We start from the raw sequence: 21,218 nt of genomic DNA on the forward strand, positions 1-21,218 counted from the left end.
GGAAATTTTTACTCCTTTTTGTACTACATATTTCAGAATCCTCTAGCCAGCAAAACTACTGGACACCCTGGTGGGGGAATTTGGGAGATGGACTCCAAGTGGCACATTTCCCTAAGCTCTTACAAGTTTGTTGCTGTTGTGTGCCTTCAAGCTATTTTTGACTTATGGTGACCCTAAGGCAAACCTACCATAGGGGATTCTTTGCCAAGTTTTTATGAGAGGCAGTTTGCCATTGCCTTCCCCTGAGGCTGAGAGAGTGTGACTTACCTAAGGTCACTCAGTAGGTTTCATGGATGAGCTGGGAATCGAACCCTGGTCTCTGAAGCTGTAGTCCAGTGATGGCGAACCTATGGCACGTGTGCCAGAGGCGGCACTCAGAGCCCTCTCTGTAGGCACATGTGCCATTGCCCCAGCACAGAGTTTGCCAGGGTTTGTTACTAGAAAGCCAGAGGGACATGGCGCTTTGCAATAAATGAGTTTTGGGTTGCAGTTTGGGCACTTGGCTTCTAAAAGGTTCTCCATCACTCCTGTAGTCCAACATCCAAACCACTACACCACACTGGCTCTCACAGGTACACACAACACAAAAATAAGCCCCAGAAGTCTAACTTCAGGATAAAATTTATGACCTGCCTCTTCTTCCCCACCCCCTTAAAGTCTCAAATACAGTGGGCTCTCGGCATTTACTGGGGTTAGGAGTGCAGGACCCCAGTGAAAATAGAAAAACCGCAAATAACAAAAACACTACCTTTTTTACCTGAGACAACAACTCTAAGTCCTCCAGCACAATTCTATGGTCAACATTTGCCAGAAGTTGACCACAGAATTGTGCTGGAGGACCTACAAATGCCTAAAGAAGTGTTCTCTCTAGGAAACTCCAGGTGCTCCAGCATGACCTCTGGCTTACAATGACCACAGAGTTGTGTTGGAGGGACTAGAGATTTCTAGAGAGAACATATTAACCAAATCTGTCAATAATAAAATCCGCATATGTAGAAGGCCAATTGTAATTTGTCAAGCAAACAATCAGCTCAAACAACAATGAAATGTGGAAGGATGCTACATTAAGACACTCCAACTCAAATGTGAAACAAAATGGCACGCAACTGGAAATCAGATCAGAAGTCCTAAACAGCCTTTCTCCGCTCCAAACAGCCTCCTGTGACTTCAGCAGCAGGCAAAACCCAACAGGCTCAATGCAAATTTCTTCAAAGATGAGCAGACAGGTGCTGCAAGAATACAGGGGAAGAGACTTTGCAGGAGAGAGTCAGCAGGAAAGAGGGGTACTTAATCCTTTGCACAATTCTCCATGGCATACAAGCTCCTCTCCATCTTGGGCTCACAGCCAGACATACGTCCCTTATTTCCCCATTTCAACCAAATTGCGAGTGCTGGGTGGGGGCGGGGAGAAAAAAACATCTTCAGGGACAGAGGCTGCATCTGTACTGCAGAAATAATGCAGTTTAACACCACTTAAACTGCCATGGCTCAGTGCAATATAATGCTAGGATTTGTAGTTTGTTATGGCACCGGAGCTTTCTGACAGGGGAGGCTACTGTAAATAGCTCACAAAACTCCAAATTTCTTATCATTGAGCCATGCCAATTAAAGTGGTGTCAAACTGCTTTATTTCTGCAGTTTCAATGCAGAGAGAGAAGGATCTGCAGAAGAAATTGGTTGGCAGGGGATGAGTTAAGCAGTCACATCTCATTTCTATATTCTGTCCTAAAATGCTCCCCTCCCACCACCTTGTTATTCTTATCCTTAATGCACCATCAGTGAAAACGGTACTGCACAAAATAACATCGCTGCCAACAGCATACAGTACAATTAACTAAAACAAAAGGACATATAGAAGAAGAAGGGACAAATATTCTTCCAGAGAAAATTCTCTTTATCAGCACTTCTGACCTTAGCATCACTTTTGAAATGTCTTCGAAAAGCTTTTTCTCTCTCTCTTCTACACCTATGGCTAAAAATGTGTGAATGTTAATCTAACATTAGAAAAATATGGGGAGAAGGGTATATAATATCCTGCAGATGTAGAACTTGAATATATGTCTAGTTTTCCAGCCTTTGGCATACAATTAGTCTATATTTTTAGCGCCTGGGCAATTGCACACCCAGATCTGGGTCTATTAAACTTGATTTGGATGTGACAGCTGAAATTGTAAACAGCTGTGGGGAGTTTCATACTTAATTACCGTATTTAAAGAAAGGCTTTTTGTCTTGTTTTTTACCCATCGGTACAAAAAGGGGGTTTTGCTCTTCTACAAGAGATGTAAACAGTTCAGACTTCTAAATGAAACTGCCTTTTCCTTTCATGTCAAATTGGAAAAGATTGCAAGTTTTGTCCAAGCTTCTAAGTAGCCACTCCACTGTGGGAAGTCAGATTTGTTTCAAGCTAACTGAGCAAGAAAGCTTTGCAAATTGGAAGAAAGAATATAAATCCAGGCTCTTAGTGAGCCTCACATTATCGCCGTACATATGCCGTACATATGCTGGGGTTACTGAGTATTTTTGTGGGCTACTTACACCTGTGAATTTACAGAACACAAACCAGCATTTAACCACTGTGCCACCAGGGCTCCTATAAGGTATTCACTGGCCGTTAGTACCATCCAAGTACTAACTAGGGCTGACCTTGCTTAGCTTCCAAGATCAGAATGGATCTGGTACCTTTAGGGTGTTTAGGCTACAGTTAATGGCTAAATATGGTTTGCTGTGTTAGGATTCAGACAAAGGGCCAATGAATAGCTACCTTCTGTGCTGCCCCACTAAGCCTCTGAGCAGACAGATATCTGGCATTTTGTCTAGCATCTTGTTTTTTAAATAAAGCTTAATGCTTTAACTTAATATCATTTAGTAGCTGACGTGAGGTCATGACCTATAAAGCTCTATGTGGCTTAAGTCCAGACTTCCTATTCTCCTTCCACCAGTAGATTTTTTTAAAAAAACCCTCTTTTAATTTGATCAAACATTTGGTGGCTATGTAGAAAGGTCTACATGTGCTGCATTTTTCATTGTTCTTATTAGGGTCTGCAATGATTTTATATTGTTTTAAAGTACTGATGTTTCAATATGGTAGCTTATTTAATTTTTAAAAACTTTTTAATTACTAATTTTTAATTTATGTGCCTTGTCACATGATGGCCACAGGCTGGAGTAGCCCTCTGTTTCTTCCTTGCTAGCTTTTTATGGACAGGACCCTTTTCTTCATATGCAAGGACATTCTGTAATGTCATCCCTACCTGGACACAGTGGTTGGGAGATTCTGGGAACTGCAACTTTCCCAAGCTCTACTCCATTCATACTGTACTCTTGGTAGTTGCCCCAGTCATTTCCACCCCAATGCAAGCAGCTGCATGTACTGCAGGGATAGGAATTATGCATCCAGATGTAGCTGGATTGCAACTCCACAGAGCCCTAGTCAGCATAACTATTGGTGGGGAATGCTGGAGCTGTAGTCCAACCACCTCTGAAAGGTCACAGAATTCCCACCTGTGATGTATCAGAACACCCTGATCAACTTCCATTCCAGACACTTTCCCTGACAGGTGGCTCCCCTGCCTAAAAATACTGACCATTTTCTTTTTGCCGCAGAGGAACGCATGGCACTCCAGGTTCTCGTTGTGCTGACTCTGGGCAATATAGGCAAACACCTTGTCATGCACTTTGTCTGCTGTGCAGTAGGATATCCTGTGAACAATGGCAAAGAAAGAACACATTAAGAACCTAGACCATAAAGAGAGAAAAACAGAGGGAAGGGAAAATCATCAGACTGCACACAATGTGCACCAGGAATGAGGAAATTTACTTATTTTGGATGGTAACTCCCAGCCAACTAAATCAAGTGGCATCTCTAACCTCTGCTTTGTACCTAGGTCTCCCTTTTCCCAACAAATACATGTTCTAGATGTACCGTACAAAACTAGGGAAGACACATACAGTTAATGGATTCTTTCTCCACAGATTCAATCATCCACGGCTTGAAAATGTTATATATAGTCCAAAAGGCAAACCCTGATTTTGCTGTTTTATATAAGAGACATCATTTTACTACACCATTGTATTGAATGGGACTTGAATACCCATGGATTTTGGTATCCACATGGGGTCCTGAAACCAAACTCCAGCAGATACCAAGGCCTCACTGTAGCTACATTGCATATTTATTCCTACAATTTCTTTGAGCTCAGAAAAACTAACTCTTTAGATTGCAAATCCCAGAATCCCCAGCCAGTGGCCACACTGCAGGCTGTAGTCCAAACATAACTTTTCCAAGTTCTGTGTTTTCTAAATATATTGCTTTACAGGGAGAGGGCAGGACCACCACCAAGCAAACATGGGTTCAAGAATGCATGAATCGCAGTCCATGTTAACATATTCACACTGTTTTATACCTGCTCTAATAATTTTTAAAAGACTGCATATTCTTTTAAAGCTGCTTTGGTAGTTTAATACTGAAAAAAACAACAACAGTATGATAAAGTTATTTCTTCAAATTATTTCTTGCTCACTTTTTATTAGAAAGTTCTCAAACGGTAGCTGACAATAACCAGACTAGACTTTTGTAATGCACTTTTTGTGGGGCTCATTTAGAGATAGCTTGGAAACTTTCGTTGGTAATACAGCTGTTCAAATATGCCTGGTTAGAACCAAGCGGTCAGAACATATAATACTTGTACTGTACCAGTTGAATGTTTAACCTATTCCTCTGTGTAACCAGATTAAAGCACTGCCATAGACACAAACTAGAGATCATGCTCAGTCCTGTGGGTGCACCTACACTGTAGAAATAATGTAGTTTGACATCACTTTAGCTGCCACGGCTCCATCCTACACAATCCTGAGATCTGTAGTTTTGTAAAACTGAAAATCCCAGGAATCCACAGGATGGCGCTAAAGCACTTACAGTGGTCTCAAACTGCATTATTTCTACAGTGTAGATGCACACTGTGTGTCACCACCAGCTAGATGATGATTGATGGTGAGGACTTAAACTTTGAGTCTTACTAATAAATATGAGATTAAAATCTCAAATGGAAAAAAGGACAGTTGGGGCATTACACCCCCTGCCTCAAAGGAAGAACAGTACATGGGAAAGATATGCTTGGACATATCCATCAGTTGCTCTGTGGGTCAGTTGCACAGAACTTGTTTCTCTCCTGGGTGGCAGAAAGCACCCTTGGCTTCAACAGTTCTTTTGCTGCTGCCTGTGGAGCTGAAGAGGTGCACGCTCTTAAAGATTGCAGTTTGTATGTATGGGACTTATAGACAGGAAAGGTCCCCCATCCCAGTTTTCTTAGCTTTGGTGCTGAGATTCAAGACCAGGCACCCCAAGGACTGCATGCTTTCTTCTGCCCTCCCCAGACACTTGTCCTTTTATGCCTTGATTATGAGACTGTGTAGACAGTCTTATGTTTTAAATCCTGCAAGGTTCTTTGAAAGTGTTAACAATTTTTACAGTAAAAGATGCTTTGCCCTTCATATCTAGGCCCTCTAGATATGGTTAGACTGCAAATCCCAGATGCCCAAAGGTAAATGAGTTATGCTGGGAGTTTTAGTTCAGGGCTACATATGGGGAGGGTTGCATAATTCTCTCTTGTGTCTCAGAGTTTATTTTAAGAGTCTGACCACCTTCTGGAATTGAGATGGCTTTTCATGATAGGAATGAAGCATATGCAGGAGGAATAGCATTACTTATTTTTATCATATTTGGGAAATGCATTTAAAATAACTTTTTTATTTTGCAGGGATATATATCTGCAGAGTTTAGAAGTCAGTTTAGTGGGTGGGTGGGTGGGTGGAGAAGGAGGATATATAATTTCACAAAATCATGACTCAGATTCAATGTCTATCTGTATTTTTACTATTTATCTTCTAATTTATATCTCATTGCATTGGTTGAATTTTTACAGACTAAGAACATCCCCCTAGATTCCTCTATTCTGCTTAATATATTCTTCCGTTAAATATATGCGGGGAAAGAACTGGGGTGGTGAATCTTTGGCCTGCTGACTTGTTGTTTCTGACTTCACTTCCCAGAAGCCTCAGGCAGTATAGACAACGATAAGGGATTGTAGGAGTGGTAGTTCAAATATCTGGAGAGCCAGAGGTTCCCCACTGATGCTAAGAGATAAAGGTTGAGTCTCCCTTATCCAATATGCTTACAACCAGAAATGTTTGGGATTTTGGAATAACTATAATTTGCATATACATATATAATGAGATATCTTGGAGATGGAACCCAACTCTAAATATGAATTTCATATCGTTTATACGCATAGCCTTAAGGCAATTTCATACGATATTTTTAACTAATTTTGTGCATGAAAAAAAGTTTATGAACATTGAATCATCAGAAAACAAAGGTGCCACTATCTCAGTCGCCCATGAAAAATGCTTTGGTTTTTGGAATATTTCTGATTTGGGAATTCCGGATAAAGGACTCAATCTATCCCACCTTCTTCAATACTGGAAATCCAGTTTAGCATTCCCGGTATGGTTTCTAAGATTTTCTGTGGTTGGCCTCTTATCTCCTATCCAATTTTTTTACAATCATATGGGCTAGAAACTAATAAAGCAAAACCCGATAGAATGGTGAACGCCGCATCCACTATGAGGCTTGGTACTTTGTGCAAAACTGCACACACTTTAATTTCAAGACTTCGCCTTACAAATGAGAAGCAAATGAAAGTTTCAGTTGCATGACACACAGAGAGATTCATGAAGTTAGCTTATTGTATGAAAGCCAGAAAGAGTGCAATTTCCAAGCTAAGATTTTACAACACTGGGGAAATGCAGAAAAACAAATATCCATCCATCTTTCCCCAAATCTCTGCTTGCTAAGGAGAATTATTATTTTTCATTTGTGGGGGGAGAAATGAAAGAGAAAGTTAATGCTCTGAACTCAGGCAATCCCAACTCTCCATCACTGTAAAGAACCACCGCACCATTCTGTTACATCAAACTCTGAATCAGTGTAAGAGCAAGAGGAACTGCCATATGGGTATGTCAAAAGGACTGAGTGTGAAACACATTCAACCAACTGTGCTTTAGCATATCATTGTCCTCCATCATGGCTGGCCTTGCCGTTAAGGAAAATGAAGCAGTTGTCTCCAACAGCAGATAGTGGGAGACATCTGGTGATGGAGAAAAAAGGCTTTATGCTAAAAAGCCTACCCTGTGACCCCAAAGCAAGCCTGTTGTCATCCCATCATCATATCAAAGAAGGGCAAGTCAGTCCAGTCAACCTTTGTGCATGCAATGGGAGGAACTGCCATCTTATTCTTTATCTGAGGTAGCAAAATGTCTTGGGGGAGTCCTGTCCCAAATTAATGCCCAGATCCTACAGAACCCTAGTATGAGTTTAGATTGTTGTTATTGTTCAAATTACAGATTGGGTATTACTCATCATTGATCTGTGATTTAAGAGTATCCTGTCAGTGATGCATTATAGGTCTCCCTTATCCGAAATATTCCAAAATCCAAAATTGTCCACATGGGTGGCTGAGAGAGTGAAACCTTTGCTTTCTGATGGTTCAATGTATACAACCTTTGTTTCGTGCACAAAAACTATTAAAATATTGTGTATAAAATTACTTTAGCCTGTGTGTGTAAGGTATATACAAAACAGGAATGAATTTCATGTCTCCAAGATACCTCATGTATATGGAAATATTCCAAAATCTGAAAAACTCCAAAATCCAAAACACTTATGGTCCCAAGCATTTCGGATAAAGGAGACTCAACCTGTATTAACACATTGCTTCTTGGTTGCTTTTTATTTTATTTATTTTACAAAAATAAAAATGGAACATTACTTGTTACCCTAAAAAGCTATCACGTTGTAGGTTTTTGCAAAAACAAAAACAAAACAAAAAACACTCAACACGCAATTTGCATGCCCTTGTTACTCCAAAAAGAGCACACTGCAGATAATGTAGTTTCCTATAGCCCATTAATTTTCAAGCTCTGCCTGGAATTAGGACCAATTTTTGTAATAGGATAACATAACTCAAGCTTTTTCAAGATAGAGTGCTCCTAACACTACAGTCAAAAGACATTGTGCAACAATTTCTTCTTTCTTTCTTTAAAGGATCTTTTTGGTGGTGGTGGTGGTGGTGCTGGTGGTGGTAAGAAAATAATAAGTGATAGGAAAACAAGTAGAAGAAAATGACATCTGGACACACACACACCCATGTCTGAAACAGGGTAAGTGCACCCTAAAAGCCTCCTTTGAAAGCACTCAGTCACAATTCATTTCTTGGTGGGGTGGGTATGTGTGAATATGGCACAACTTGACACTGTCAGCACAACTCCAATTTTCTTTTAATCTTTTTAGTTACAGCCAGACAAAGATAATGATCCAATCACCTCTCTCAAGAGGAAGCAATGAAAGCTTCATTTTGCCTTAGGGATTTATCGCTTCCTGGTTTCACAGTACTGTATAAGAGCACACTTAGCTTTCATGACAACTTAGACAGGACCTCATCTGATCTCAGAGGTTTGGCTCCTGCTCATCTTGGGATGGCAGATGCATTTTGAAGCTCTGTCCCCAACGCTCTGCAATCCTCAGCTACAAATGATAAGAGAAACTGATGGAAAGGTGTGAAGAAAAGCCGTCAGAGGGGATGAATCTCCAAGTCCAAGAGAGAGCAAATACAAGCATCATGGAACCACCACAAAGGCAGCAGAGAGGTCTTCAGTTCCCATGATTTGAAGAACATACTAGCATCCCTCTTGGAAGCATAGCACCTCTACTGACCAAGTGAGGAAACAGCTCTGGATTCACCAGGAAAAATACAACAAAATAGATTGTTAGAAGGCCCAGACCTGTTAGTACCGTATTTTCCGGCATATAAGATGACTGGGCGTATAAGACGACCCCCAACCTTTCCAGTTAAAATATAGAGTTTGGGATATACTCGCCGTATAAGATTACCCCTCTTCCAACGCACACCAAATAAAAATTTAAAAAACATTAGATTTAATTTCAGTATGGTAATTTTAATTCAAATGCTTATGAAATGCTAGGAGGAATAGCTAATACCCCAGAGGACAGGATCAAGATTCAAAATGACCTGAATAGACTAGAAAGCTGGGCCAAAGCTAACAAAATGAAATTCAACACAGAGAAATGTAAGGTATTGCACTTAGGGCGGAAAAATAAAATGCACAGATATAGGATGGGTGACACCTGGCTGAATGAAACTACGTGTGAAAGGGATCTAGGAGTCCAAGTAGACCACAAGTTGAACATGAGTGAACAGTGTGATGCGGCAGCTAAAAAGGCCAATGCTATTTTAGGCTGCATCAATAGAAGTATAGTGTCTAGATCAAGAGAAGTAATAGTGCCACTGTATTCTGCTCTGGTCAGGCCCCACCTAGAATATTGTGTCCAGTTCTGGGCACCACAATTCAGAAAGGACATTGAGAAACTGGAGCGTGTCCAAAGGAGGGCGACAAAAATGGTGAAGGGTCTGGAAACCATGCCCTATGAGGAACGACTTAGGGAGCTGGGGATGTTTAGCCTGGAGAAAAGAAGGTTAAGAGGTGATATGATAGCCCTGTTTAAATATTTGAAAGGATGTCATATTGAAGAGGGAACAAGCTTGTTTTCTTCTGCTCCAGAGAACAGGACCCGGAACAATGGATGCAAGCTACAGGAAAAGAGATTCCACCTCAACATTAGGAGGAACTTCCTGACAGTAAGGGCTGTTCGAGAGTGGAATGCACTCCCTTGGAGGGTGATAGAGTCTCCTTCCTTGGAGGTCTTTAAACAGAGGCTGGATGGCCATCTGTCAGGGATGCTTTGAATTGGATTTCCTGCATGGCAGGGGGTTGGACTGGATGGCCCTAGTGGTCTCTTCCAACTCTATGATTCTATGATTCTATGATATGCAGGAAAACTTGTTGTATACAAAGCCTTAGATTGGTCAGCTCTCGCTGCCTGCCCAGCCCTCCATGTCTCCAAGACTATCAGAGTGGTAGCGCAAACATGGCCCTTTTTTCCATACCCCGGGCGTCCCAGACGCCTGCAGCTTGCTCCACTCTTCACTTACACCTTCCCAGTGAGGCGCCACCTCACTTCGTCATCAGGGCCGCATTAAGTCACTTCTTTATATGAATCCTGGTGAGTGGATTTTCTTCTACCATACTTGTACAGCACCGCCCTTGCTGCTTTCATACGGTCGCCACATATGGTGGGAATGCAGCCGCAGCCATTTCTGAGCTCCCCACCACCACATGCGGTGACCACAGATTCTCCAGTCCAGCTTGGAAGTTTCAGCACCTGCCCTATAAGATGACATCCGGCATATAAGACGACCCCTGACTTTTGAGATTTTCCTGGGTTAAAAAGTAGTCTTATACACCAGAAAATACAGTACATTTATCTTCAGGGACAACCAGATCAAAACAGTTTGCATCTGTGGAAACACTTCACACACCTCTCCTATTCCAGGAAGAACATCTACAGATATCATGGACAACAGATTTCCAGACTGTAAAGTACCTGGTCATTTAAATTTGGCCAGTGGTGGGAAGGTAATCTCCTTTGGTCCACTCATGGGAGCACTATACTATCTGGAAACACAGGCAAGGGTTTTCTTGGCAGCAGCAATCTGCAACTTGGGACCTATTGAGTGCCTTGGCTTGGCTTTCATTCTATCAGATTGCAGGGTTTTGTTTTGTTTGAATTACTAAAGTGTTTTTAATTGTTTCCAATTTTCTGATTTGTTTTGAAGTAAGTTTACAGAGCCTTGGGATCTGCTGATACAAGGCAGGTAAGAAATACTTCAATAAATAAATAAATGGTTCACCTTGACCCAAATCTAGAACAACTGAAATTTGTACATATTAATTTCAGAGGCTAAGGGTCTGAGCTACAGATCAGGAGGTCCCCAGTTTGAATCTTGGTCTGTTATTAATTTGCTTGGGTACCTTTGGAAAACATCTCTTTCTCCTAGTTTCAGACCCTCCCATCTGTAATAGGGGAGATGATAATATGGACTTATCTTAAAGGGTTGTTGTAAGGATTACAACTAGAAGTGCTCTGAATGCTTGGAAGTGCTACACAAATGCTATGTATTAATAGAATAAAGTAGCAAAATCATGGGCTTTGGAAAAGTTATTTTTTGGACTACAGCTGCTAGCTATTCCCTAGTTAGCATGCTCTGAGAGAGTCAGGTTATTTTTCTAAATTATCTCATTTTTAAAGTTTCCCTGTAAGAAGCAAGCACACATCTCAGGGACAGTGCAGCATTAAGCTTCACAGGTTCATTTATTTCCTACATGCTAGGAGTACTTCTACCTGAAGAATATCTCTGTCTTCAAAAAGACAGCACTTAGGGTGATATCTATATAGTCTAGTAGCAGAGACTTGTTCAGATCATGTTCAGAGTGCTTATACTGTTGTCTGGGGGGGGTGGGGGTTAGAGGCTGTTTCTTTTCCCTTGCTTCCTTTCTGGGTGCAAAACAGTGGCTAGAGGAATAGGCTTCCAGAAACAACTTTTGCCCCAGCCTTGATCAACTGCAAAAGTGCACTTGGGGGTATGTTTCAGCTGACCTTGAGTATCTAGAGGGAAATGTGCAAACTCTGCACCCAACTGAATAAGATGCACTACAGCTCAAGAAGCATATTGACAAGCTGGAACATGTCCAGAGGAGGGTGACAAGATGATCAAAGGTTTGGAATCCAAGCTCTATGAAAAACAACTTAGGGGGCTGGTTAGGTTTAGTTTGGAGAAGAGAAGAGTGGTTCTTAGGAATACCAGTATTCCTTTTTAAGTACACACAAAATAATCATGGTTTGTTCTAGGACCTTTCTTGATATTGAAATCGAGCTCACTGGTGCAGTGGCATCACTAGTGTGTGTGTGTGCAGACTACATGTGGTGACACCCCAGAAGAGGGGTGACACTAGGTTGGGCCCTTCTCTCACTTTGGTGCAGGAGGAGTGAATGCGTGCTCTTCCTGGATGCTCTGACACTGGTTTAAAGGCTTAAAGGCCTGACAACAGAGCAGCAGGAGGGGCAAATGTGTGCCCTTCCTGGGTAACACCCAAGCTAGTGAACCCACTGTTTAGTAGCTGCTCAGCTCCCCCTTTCCCCCTTTTGGAAGATGAGGACAACATTCACTCTCTTCCAATCTGCTGCAATTTCTCCAGTTCTTCAGAAATTCTGAAAGATGATGAGCAGTGGCTCCGAGGTTACTTTGCAAGCTTCTTTAGTACTCTTGGGTGCAGTTCATCCAGCCCTAAAGACCCAAATTCATTTAGAGCAGCTATGTATTTCTTAACAACCTCTTTACCTATTCTGGGATTCAATTCCACTACTGCATCATTTGTTCCATTTTTAACAGCTAGAGCAGGGGTAGGCAACCTTTTTGAGCCGGGGGTCGGGTTGCTGTCCCTCAGACTACTGGGGGGCTGAAGCCAAAAAAATAAATAATTAAATAAAAATTTAAATAAATAAATAAACCGGGACAAATGTGGGACAAAATTTTCAAATGGAGGACCCTTTTTTAAAAAAAATGGAGGACACGCAAAAAATTTGCTGATTTTTAAAAAAATGTTAATATAAATGTATGTTTCGGAGGGTTCTATAGACAATTGCCCCCCTTGCCCGCTGCTTGCCCCCCCTTGCCTGCCTCCTGCTGATAGGTCAAAGGCCCCACGCCCTCACGCGAGAAGCCAAAGGCTCCGGCGGCAATCGGTGGCAGGACCGGGCTGAGGCCGGTCCCAAGGCCTTGCTGGGCCGCATCCGGCCCGCGGGCCGCAGGTTGCCTACCCCTGAGCTAGAGTAATGTTTTCCTTTTGGGAGAAGATTGAATCAAAAGAATGTGTTCCAAAGTTCCACTCTTTTGTCTCCTGTGCATTTTACCATCTAAACATAGTTTCCTCTCTTTTTATTATTCAAAATATATACACAACAACAAACTTCTAATTGGAGGAGGCTATTCAGAGTGTAGGCTCTTTGGGGAAAGGAACTGTCCTTTTATTTCCTGGTGGTGTAGTAGAACAGTGATGATGCTAAATAAAGTATGGACAACCTTGGAGGATTTGTAGACCAATTTTGACCCCCAGAGAGCAGAAAGTGTGTCTTAGGATGCATCCATACTGCAGAAATAATCCAGTTTAATGCCACTTTTACTACCATGGCTAAAAACGGGGTCAGCCAGTGACTCTGGCTGCATCTGCACTGTAGAAATAATTCAGTTTGACAAGATTTTAACTGGCATGGCTCAGTGCTGTGGAATTCTGAGAATTGTAGTTATGTGAGACATTTAAGCTTCTCTCTCAGAGAGCTCTGGTGCCACAACACACCACAGTTCCCAGGATTCTACAGCACTGAGCCATGACAGTTAAAGTGGTGTCAACGTGAATTATGTCTACAGTGCAGATGCAGCCTGTTGCTTTGAAGTGGAGAATGAATGCCAGTTTTTATTGGTGCTACTCTGGATTTTACAGGAGCTAACATTGGCCCCACAACCCTAGCACGTAACCGCGGCGTCAAAATGGCGGCACCCTGTCTACATGGGCACCGCCATTACGACGTCACAGCCGTGCCGCAGCCAAAAAGCACGGCATGGGCATAATGTCCTGGCTCTGCTGCAAGGCACTTGTGGCGCCCTTTCAGCAGCTCCGGAAGGAGCTCTGAAACGGAGCTCCATTTGCCGTGGGCATTGCTGGTGCAGCCTTTACACAGTTGTGCCAGCGATACAGAAGAGAAAGGAACTGAGCAGCCCCTTTCTCTCTCTCCTCGCCGCTGTCGGGGTGTTCTTGGGGCATGAAGCCCCAAAGACACCCCTTTCCAGGCTGCAGGGAAGCGGCATTTTGCCGCTTCCCCAACCCTGGATAAGCAGATAATTGGGGGTTCTGGGGCTGCCGCTGAGGCCCCGATCCGTCAGGGAAAGGGGAAGGTGCAGGCCGCCCCAAAGGGGCGGTCTGTATCCCGCCAAAGTTACTAAAACCTTGGACAGCTCCCATAAAGGCCAACATAGATTTACCACTCAGAAAGAACAGCTGTCACTGGCAGCCTCTGTCTTAAAGGCTTTCAAATTTCTTACATTGGAACCTGCATTAAATGTTGATCTCTGCTCCAGTCTGCTTCAGGTGAACTTAAGCAAGTGGCAGATCTGACAGAGGACCTTCTATGTGGTGGCATCTCATCTGCAAAGCATTCTCCTTTGTCAAATTGAAAGTTTGCCTGAATAAGGTACTTTTCACTAGCCATCGGGGGGAAATGTCTGAGAAGAGGCTTAAATAATTATTAATGGGCCTCTAACAGGAAAGAGTTTAACAGTTTGAGTCAACAGCTAAGATAACTGTGCCTTCTTAACCGCAAGTTGTACTTTATGTGTGGAGTGGCCTTGGAAGATCTTAATCCAAGCTTGGAAAGTTTCTTTGGGAATTACAGCTCTCAAAATCCCCCCTTCTGGGAGGCGTCATCCAATAAGTAAATTTGAGGGGAGTCTGGAAGTTGTAATCCAAAAATGTCTGGGAGCTGTCATCCAAAAAAGTAAATTTCACAGGATTCTAAGATCCAAAAAAAATATAATATTTCTAATCTCTTAATGTAATAGGTGGGCAGGATCACATGAGGGTATACAATTCTTTATTTTGCTGCAATAATAGGTAAAATGTCTGCTAATGAATTTCTTTAATGGCAGACAGATCTTTCTAAAAAAAGTCAAAACCATGTCCAAGAGTCTCTCTGGTTTAAATTTAATTGTGGGCATATGTTTACTGACTGGCCTTTGGCAAATCGCTATCTCTTGTACCCATTTTTTCTTTAGAGCCGTAAAATGGGTATGGTAGTTATCTGTCTCCCACTGTTGTTCATTATTCAGTTAAAAGAAAGAAGGGTTGCAGAACCAAGGGGTGACAGCACTTGTTTCCCCATTTCCAACAACAAGACATCTTGTGCTGCAGCTAGCATAAGGTCTTTTTCTTCCCAAGAAAACAACACAGGGTCTCCCAGTGGAGTTTTCAGACTTTTAGAAAGCCACATTCAAAATTCATTTACATTGCATTAGTTTCTTGTGTTGCTCCAGTGTGGCCTACATTTGTCCCACATGAAGCTTCATGGTGCTTTGTTTTGTATAAAAGCCACTTATGTTTTTCCCCCTTTCTTTCAATTTTTTAAGCAATTAAATGTTTGTTTTTATAACAGCAGTAGAAATCTTTTGAACAAGCCAAAAAAAGGGGGGAAATGATTTCAGTGGGACCCTCCTCTGCTACATTACATATTTATTAATATTTAAGGGTAAATGTTACTCAGCATAGCCTCTAGAGGTAATATGTTTTCCAACACAGTTTATGCAGGACTTCATGGCAAAGAATGGCATAGATAGGACACAAAATTGTTTTTAATTGTTTTCTTGCGAAACCTCAAGTGAAGGGGTTAAGGGTGTCCACATAATGTATTTCATTACATCTTTAACCAAAAACATATTTTCTTATACACGATCTGCAGTGGGAGACCAGGACCAACAGGACTCCGAAGTGTAGGAAAAGCATTCCTGCTGTAGCAGAAAATATTTTGCAGTGTGTGTGACCTTTTCTTATGGGAAGCCCAGACCTGTCTTCTGGACAAAGAATAAATAGGAATCTAGTGCCATATGGAAGCTGTTTGCAAGCAATACAGTTTCACTACTGTTCCCACCCACCCCTCTGCTTCCTCATTTTCCAACCATCTTCTCCTTCTTCCAGAAAAGTGGTAGACACTTGCTTAATGTAGAGGACACTTTAACATGCCACCCATCCAAGTTCACTTCTCGTTTCTGGAAAACAAGATTGCACATTGAAGAAATAATCCAATTTGACACCATTTTACCTGCCATGTCTCAATGCTATCGAATCCTGAGATTTGTAGTTTGTTGTGGCACTAGAGCTTTTTGGCAGAGAAGGCTAAATATCTCACAAAACTATAATTCCCAGAATTCCAGAGCACCGAGCCACGGCAGTTAAAATGGTGTAAAACTGAATTATTTCTACAGGCGGATGCAGCCAGAGTCACTGGCTGACCATGTTCTCAGGGCTTTTATTGATTAAGACCAGCACTTTCACAACTGAAAACAAAAATACATTAGAAGTCAAAGATATCTTTTAGAAACTGGTATTACATATTCAAGCCTGCTTGGTGACTTATGGAGCTTTTTCGAAACACATAAAAACAAAATTAAAATGCCAATCAGTGCAATTCATTACAAGTTCTAAACTCTTTTTAAAAAATAGCAACAATTTCTTGCTTTGGCACAGCACATTAATCTAATATGGACTGCAATAAAAATGTCTTCAACATTCTGTTTAAAAATGTTCATATGAAGAAGATGTGTATTTTCCCAGAAAAATGAGTTCCAGAGGTATGAGGCCACCATTGAGAAGGACCAATCTCTGGTATCTACCAAGTGTTACATGCCTTCTTACATGCTTTCAGGAGTATATTATTGTTGTTAAATTTATACCCCACCTTTCCCTCCAAAACCAGAATCCAAAGTGGCTTACAAATTAAAATAAATATATTATTTGTTTTCTATAGTCTTCTTATAAGTAATGTTTTATTGTAGTGTTTTTGGATGTTTTATCTGTATTTGTCTTGTCTATTGGTCGTATTATTTTTCTTGGTTGGGATATTAAATTGTTTGTTTAAGAGCTGCTATCTATTAATGTTTTATTATAGGGCTGTTTTGTTCTTATTTGTCTTTTTTGGAGGCTACACTGGGAGGGTTTTTAACCCTTAAAATGGTCTATAAAACTTTCAGTAAAGTAATAAATAAATACAACAATATAAGAGCTACAGATATTGCTGTCTCTGTACATGGCTCATTACAAAGAAAAATAGTGAGAGGTCTCAACCACATAAGACTTACAAGGGGAATGGACTCATGGATAAGCAGAGGAGAATGTGTTTTATTCATTACATTTACTGGATTTATATCCCTCCCGTCTCCTAAAATTGGGATTGAAGAAATCTTAGAACTATCAAGTTAAAAAACGTAAGTGATCAACTATTAAAGCAGAATAAAATTAAAAATACAATTTAAAAATGCATGACTAAGAAAACCATCAGCTGTTAATGAACTGTTACCAAAGCATGATTTAAGGAAAATCAAGTCTCTATCTGCCAGCAGAAGAACTAGGAGGGAGCTGCCTATCCTCACTTAGCAGTGAGCTGAACAACTAGGGAGCAGATATTGATAAAGTCTTCTCACATCTGTACTAGACAAGTCTCAGAGAGTGGTGGAATCAAAAAGGGGGAATCTCAAGAGGATCTCAAAGTCCAGTGAGGCTTACATGGAATATTATGCTCCTTAAGGACTCAAGTTCTCACAACCAATACTTTGTGCTGAGAACAGACAAGTAATATTGTCATTATTTCAACAGTTTGATCACATCATTTTGAACTGGCTGAAGTTTCTGAAAACTTTTCAAAGGCAGACACTCAGGCAGAGTACATTACAGTAACTCAAGCAGCATGCAGCCTATGGGGGCTGGTGGTTTCCATATCAATGAGGTAGTGGATCTGTCCCAGGTTTTAGACAAAACTTTAAAGGAGCTGTTTAACATGTTGAGTCCTATCCCCAAAACAGTCTCAGCACCTTAGACAGCCCTGTTAAAGTTCAAACTAAATGTGGAATGGATTCATTCTCCCACTGGATCTAACAAGGGCATGTGTTACTGTGGCCAGATTGGGCATCTCCAGGTGCAAGTACAAACGGTGGATTAGCTTTGACCATGTAAATGCACTCCTAGCTACTACAGAAGCCTGGGCATTCAGGTACAATGCTGAAATCAGAACTACACCGCAACTACAAACTTCAAGGGAGATGTGCACCAACATAAGTGGGAGAAGATGATCTAGGAGCCAAAGGTAAGTCAGTGAAGGGATTTAAGGAGCAGGGATACAGGATGATGGGGTGACAGATAAATAATTTTGGGGTGCTTTTATTGCCAGGCTTTCAAATTTTATTTTGCATCCTCAAAAGCAACAACTGAGACATACCTGTATATGGAGATGTTTTCAATAGGTTCATTTGTTATGCTGTCACTGAGAATTATTCCTCTGGGAGACACTTTCAGAGTTACTTTCCGGAGTTTCTTCCCACTTGCTTTTGCCTTGGGAAAGAGAAAAGAAAAAAAGTCCAAGTGTTTCATGGATATGGCTGCGACAAATTAACTTGGAAATGCATTCTCTGTCAGCATCACCATCATCATATCCTACCCTTTTTCCAAAACCAAGACTTGAGAAATTTTACAATTAAAAAAAAATACAGCTAAAACATACAAAAAATTGAACATTTAAATGGGATTCAACTAATGGCAGCATTAGAATGACTTAAAACTACAATTAGAAGGAGAAAATACCCTTCAAAGATAAAAATCAATTAAAATAGTTCAGTCTGAAATAGTACAGCACCCTCAGCCCATTCTTTATAAACTTTTCATCTTAAAAGCTTGCCTGAAACAGGAAAAGAACAAGAAAGGAGCCATTCTGGTCTCCATAATAATAATAATAATAATAATAATAATAATAATAATAGGATTTATTTATATGCCACCCAATCACTGGGAATCCAGGAGGCTTACAACAGAGGGGATAATAGACGGTTCCCTGCCCTCAGGCTTACAATCTAAAAACACACAACACAAAAGGAGAAGGGAATGGTGAGGGGGGGGGGGAGGGAAGAAAGTGGAAGTGAGTTCCAGAGTATAGGGGAAGCCACTGAGAAGGCCCTCTCTTGTATCCCCACTGTTCATGCATGTGATGGCGGTGGGACTGAGAGAAGGGCCTCTCCTAAGGATCTCAAGGCCTGGGCAGGCTCATACAAGGAGATACCGTATGCCACATAGCCTGATTTTATAGATTATAACCAGCACTTTGAATAGTGACTGGAAGCAAACTGTCAGCCAGTGGAGCTGTTGTAACAGGAGAGCAGTATGGTCTCTGTAACAGCCAACACGGCATAGTGGTTGGAGCATGTGACTAGGACTCTGGCAGCCAGGGTTTAAATCTCTGCTCAGCTGTGGAAACCGATTGGTGGCACTGGGCAAGTCACACTCTCAGATTCAGAAAAAAGCAAAGGCAAACCCTTTCTGAACAAATCTTGCCAAGAAAACCCTATGACAGGGTGGTTTGTAAGTCACCATAAGTCTCAAATGACACACAACAATAATGGTTTCCATAACCTAGTACCCAATCTAGCTGCAGCAATTTGGACCAGCTGAAGTTTCCGAAGAGTCTTAAAAGGCCACTCCATAGAGTGTCTTACAGCAATGACCATTACATTTTGGCAGAGAGTTTGCTACTCAGTTTAAGTACTGGTCAGTAGAAGTATGGAGCACCTGCATGATATAGTTGTTTAGGCACTGGACTATGATTTTGGAGAACAGAGTTCTAATCCCTGCTCAGCCATGGAAACCCACTGGGTGACCTTGGTAAGTTGTACTCTCTCAGCCTCAGAGGAAGGCAAAGGCTACCCCCTGAAAAAATCCTGCAAATAGGGTCGCCAAAAGTAAAAAAATGATTTGAAGGCACACAAGAACAAGAAGTACTATTAAACAGAATTTACATGTGTGAATATTTTTGTATTTGTTCCTGGAAACTCCATTGCAACCTCTGGGTGTGTATACAGCCTCCATATTCCTTACCTTGCTGTGCCATTGCTTGTACTCAGAAGCTCCCTGTCGCCATGTCTGAGGTGGAAATGAGGAGCCTGACCATGTGGATGGAGCCAGGCATCCCATTTCCCCATCAGACACAATGAAGGGGGGCTTCTGAGTATAAACGATGGTACAGCAAGATAAGGAGCACATACTGGTAGCGGGTCCCAGATCAGGGTGGAGATCCTGGGAACTGGGCTGACTTTGTGCTATTCTGGCCTGCCTGCTGAGCTCCACAGTGTTGTTGTAAGGGAATAGTGAGGAAGAGGTAAGTTGTGTATGTCATCTTGAGCTCCCAGGGGAATTGTGGGATATAAATGTGAACAAAAGCAATAAATACAAAGAATGCAAATAAAAATTACATTGTGATTTGTTACAGAACAGTTCATTCATCTGATCCCATAAAACAATACATATACAGGGACACACACAAACGTGAGGCAGTGTTTTTATTGACAAACTTATATATAAAACTCTGCCCCTTAGAAGATCTCCTGGCCACTAAGGCCATCACATGCATTGCTTAGAATCGCTTTCTGTTCATTTGAGGGGAACACCGGTTAGCACCACTGTATGTTATGGGAGCTGCCTTCCAACAAGAGGCCAGCCCATGATTTGAAGAAAGATATGCAATGCTTCCTCTATTCAAGCAAGTGTTTGGAAACCCATTATAAATCATGACCATTTTATGTTAGCTAATTCTCTATAATTGCAACCATTTATGCATTTTATGAACTATATTCTATTTTATGAACTGAATTTTTATGTGATTTTAATGTTACTTGAATGAATTTTTCCCAAGTGTTCTTGGACTATAACTTTTAAATGCAAGGCTCTATGGCATTTAAGTGTAGATAAGTGGACCCTACAATGAAAAGTTTCAGTGTGGAGGCCTTCTGTCCTAATGTTTCACTTCTCGAGTCTACTCCTATCCCAGTTTTCCATTATCCACCCCATCAGCATTTCATGACTATTGGGGTTTGGGATATGTAGATTGTTTTGAGATCTTTCGCATCTCTGCATCTCTTTTTGTACATGGATTCAGCCTTTTTTGCTATACAGCTGGTCCTCTGTATTCACAGATTCTTCATCCATGATGGATTCAACCATCCATGGCTTGAAAATGTTTTAAATGTTTGTGAAAGCAAACCTTGATTTGGCCATTTTATATAAGGGATAGCATTTTATTATGACATTGTAGAATGTAGAATGTTAATGGGATTTTGGTATCAAGAGGGGTTGGGTCCCAGAACCAAACCTCACTGTATAAGCAAGGAGACTTGGTTTTCAAAATTAATGAAATAATTAAATTACAAACCCACTGACCTTACTGAAAGGTCTCTCTCTCTCTCTCTCTCTGTGGTTTTTTTAAAAGAAACACATAGATACATTTTTTAAAAAATTACTCTTTTAAAAAAAAATGACCCTGTTGGTAGACATCTTGCATTAAAGTAACCATTTTTCATTGTTTATACTCAAATGTGCACTCATGCTAAAAAGAATATTTTGCAGGTGTTTCAAAGCAAAGAAAATAAATAAATAGAACAGAC

General features: G+C 41.2%; 1 protein-coding gene across 6 annotated transcripts in view; it reads right to left on the reverse strand.

Annotated features, from left to right (window-relative positions):
- The window catches only part of LDLRAP1 (low density lipoprotein receptor adaptor protein 1), a 184,113-nt gene that overhangs the window by 127,261 nt on the left and 35,634 nt on the right, over positions 1-21,218 (reverse strand). For all 6 annotated transcript variants that reach the window (XM_089478468.1, XM_089478467.1, XM_089478464.1 and 3 more), the window contains exons 3-4: positions 18,011-18,123; positions 3,585-3,699 (exon numbers count right to left, since the gene is read on the reverse strand). In XM_089478468.1, coding sequence (XP_089334594.1) covers positions 3,585-3,699; positions 18,011-18,123 — 228 coding nt within the window. The remainder of the gene's footprint in view (positions 1-3,584; positions 3,700-18,010; positions 18,124-21,218) is intronic.

The sequence above is a fragment of the Sceloporus occidentalis genome, unplaced genomic scaffold, assembly GCF_023333645.1.
Source record: "Sceloporus occidentalis isolate IW3139 unplaced genomic scaffold, rSceOcc1.0.p SCAF_13, whole genome shotgun sequence".
Taxonomy (NCBI): Eukaryota; Metazoa; Chordata; class Lepidosauria; order Squamata; family Phrynosomatidae; genus Sceloporus; species Sceloporus occidentalis.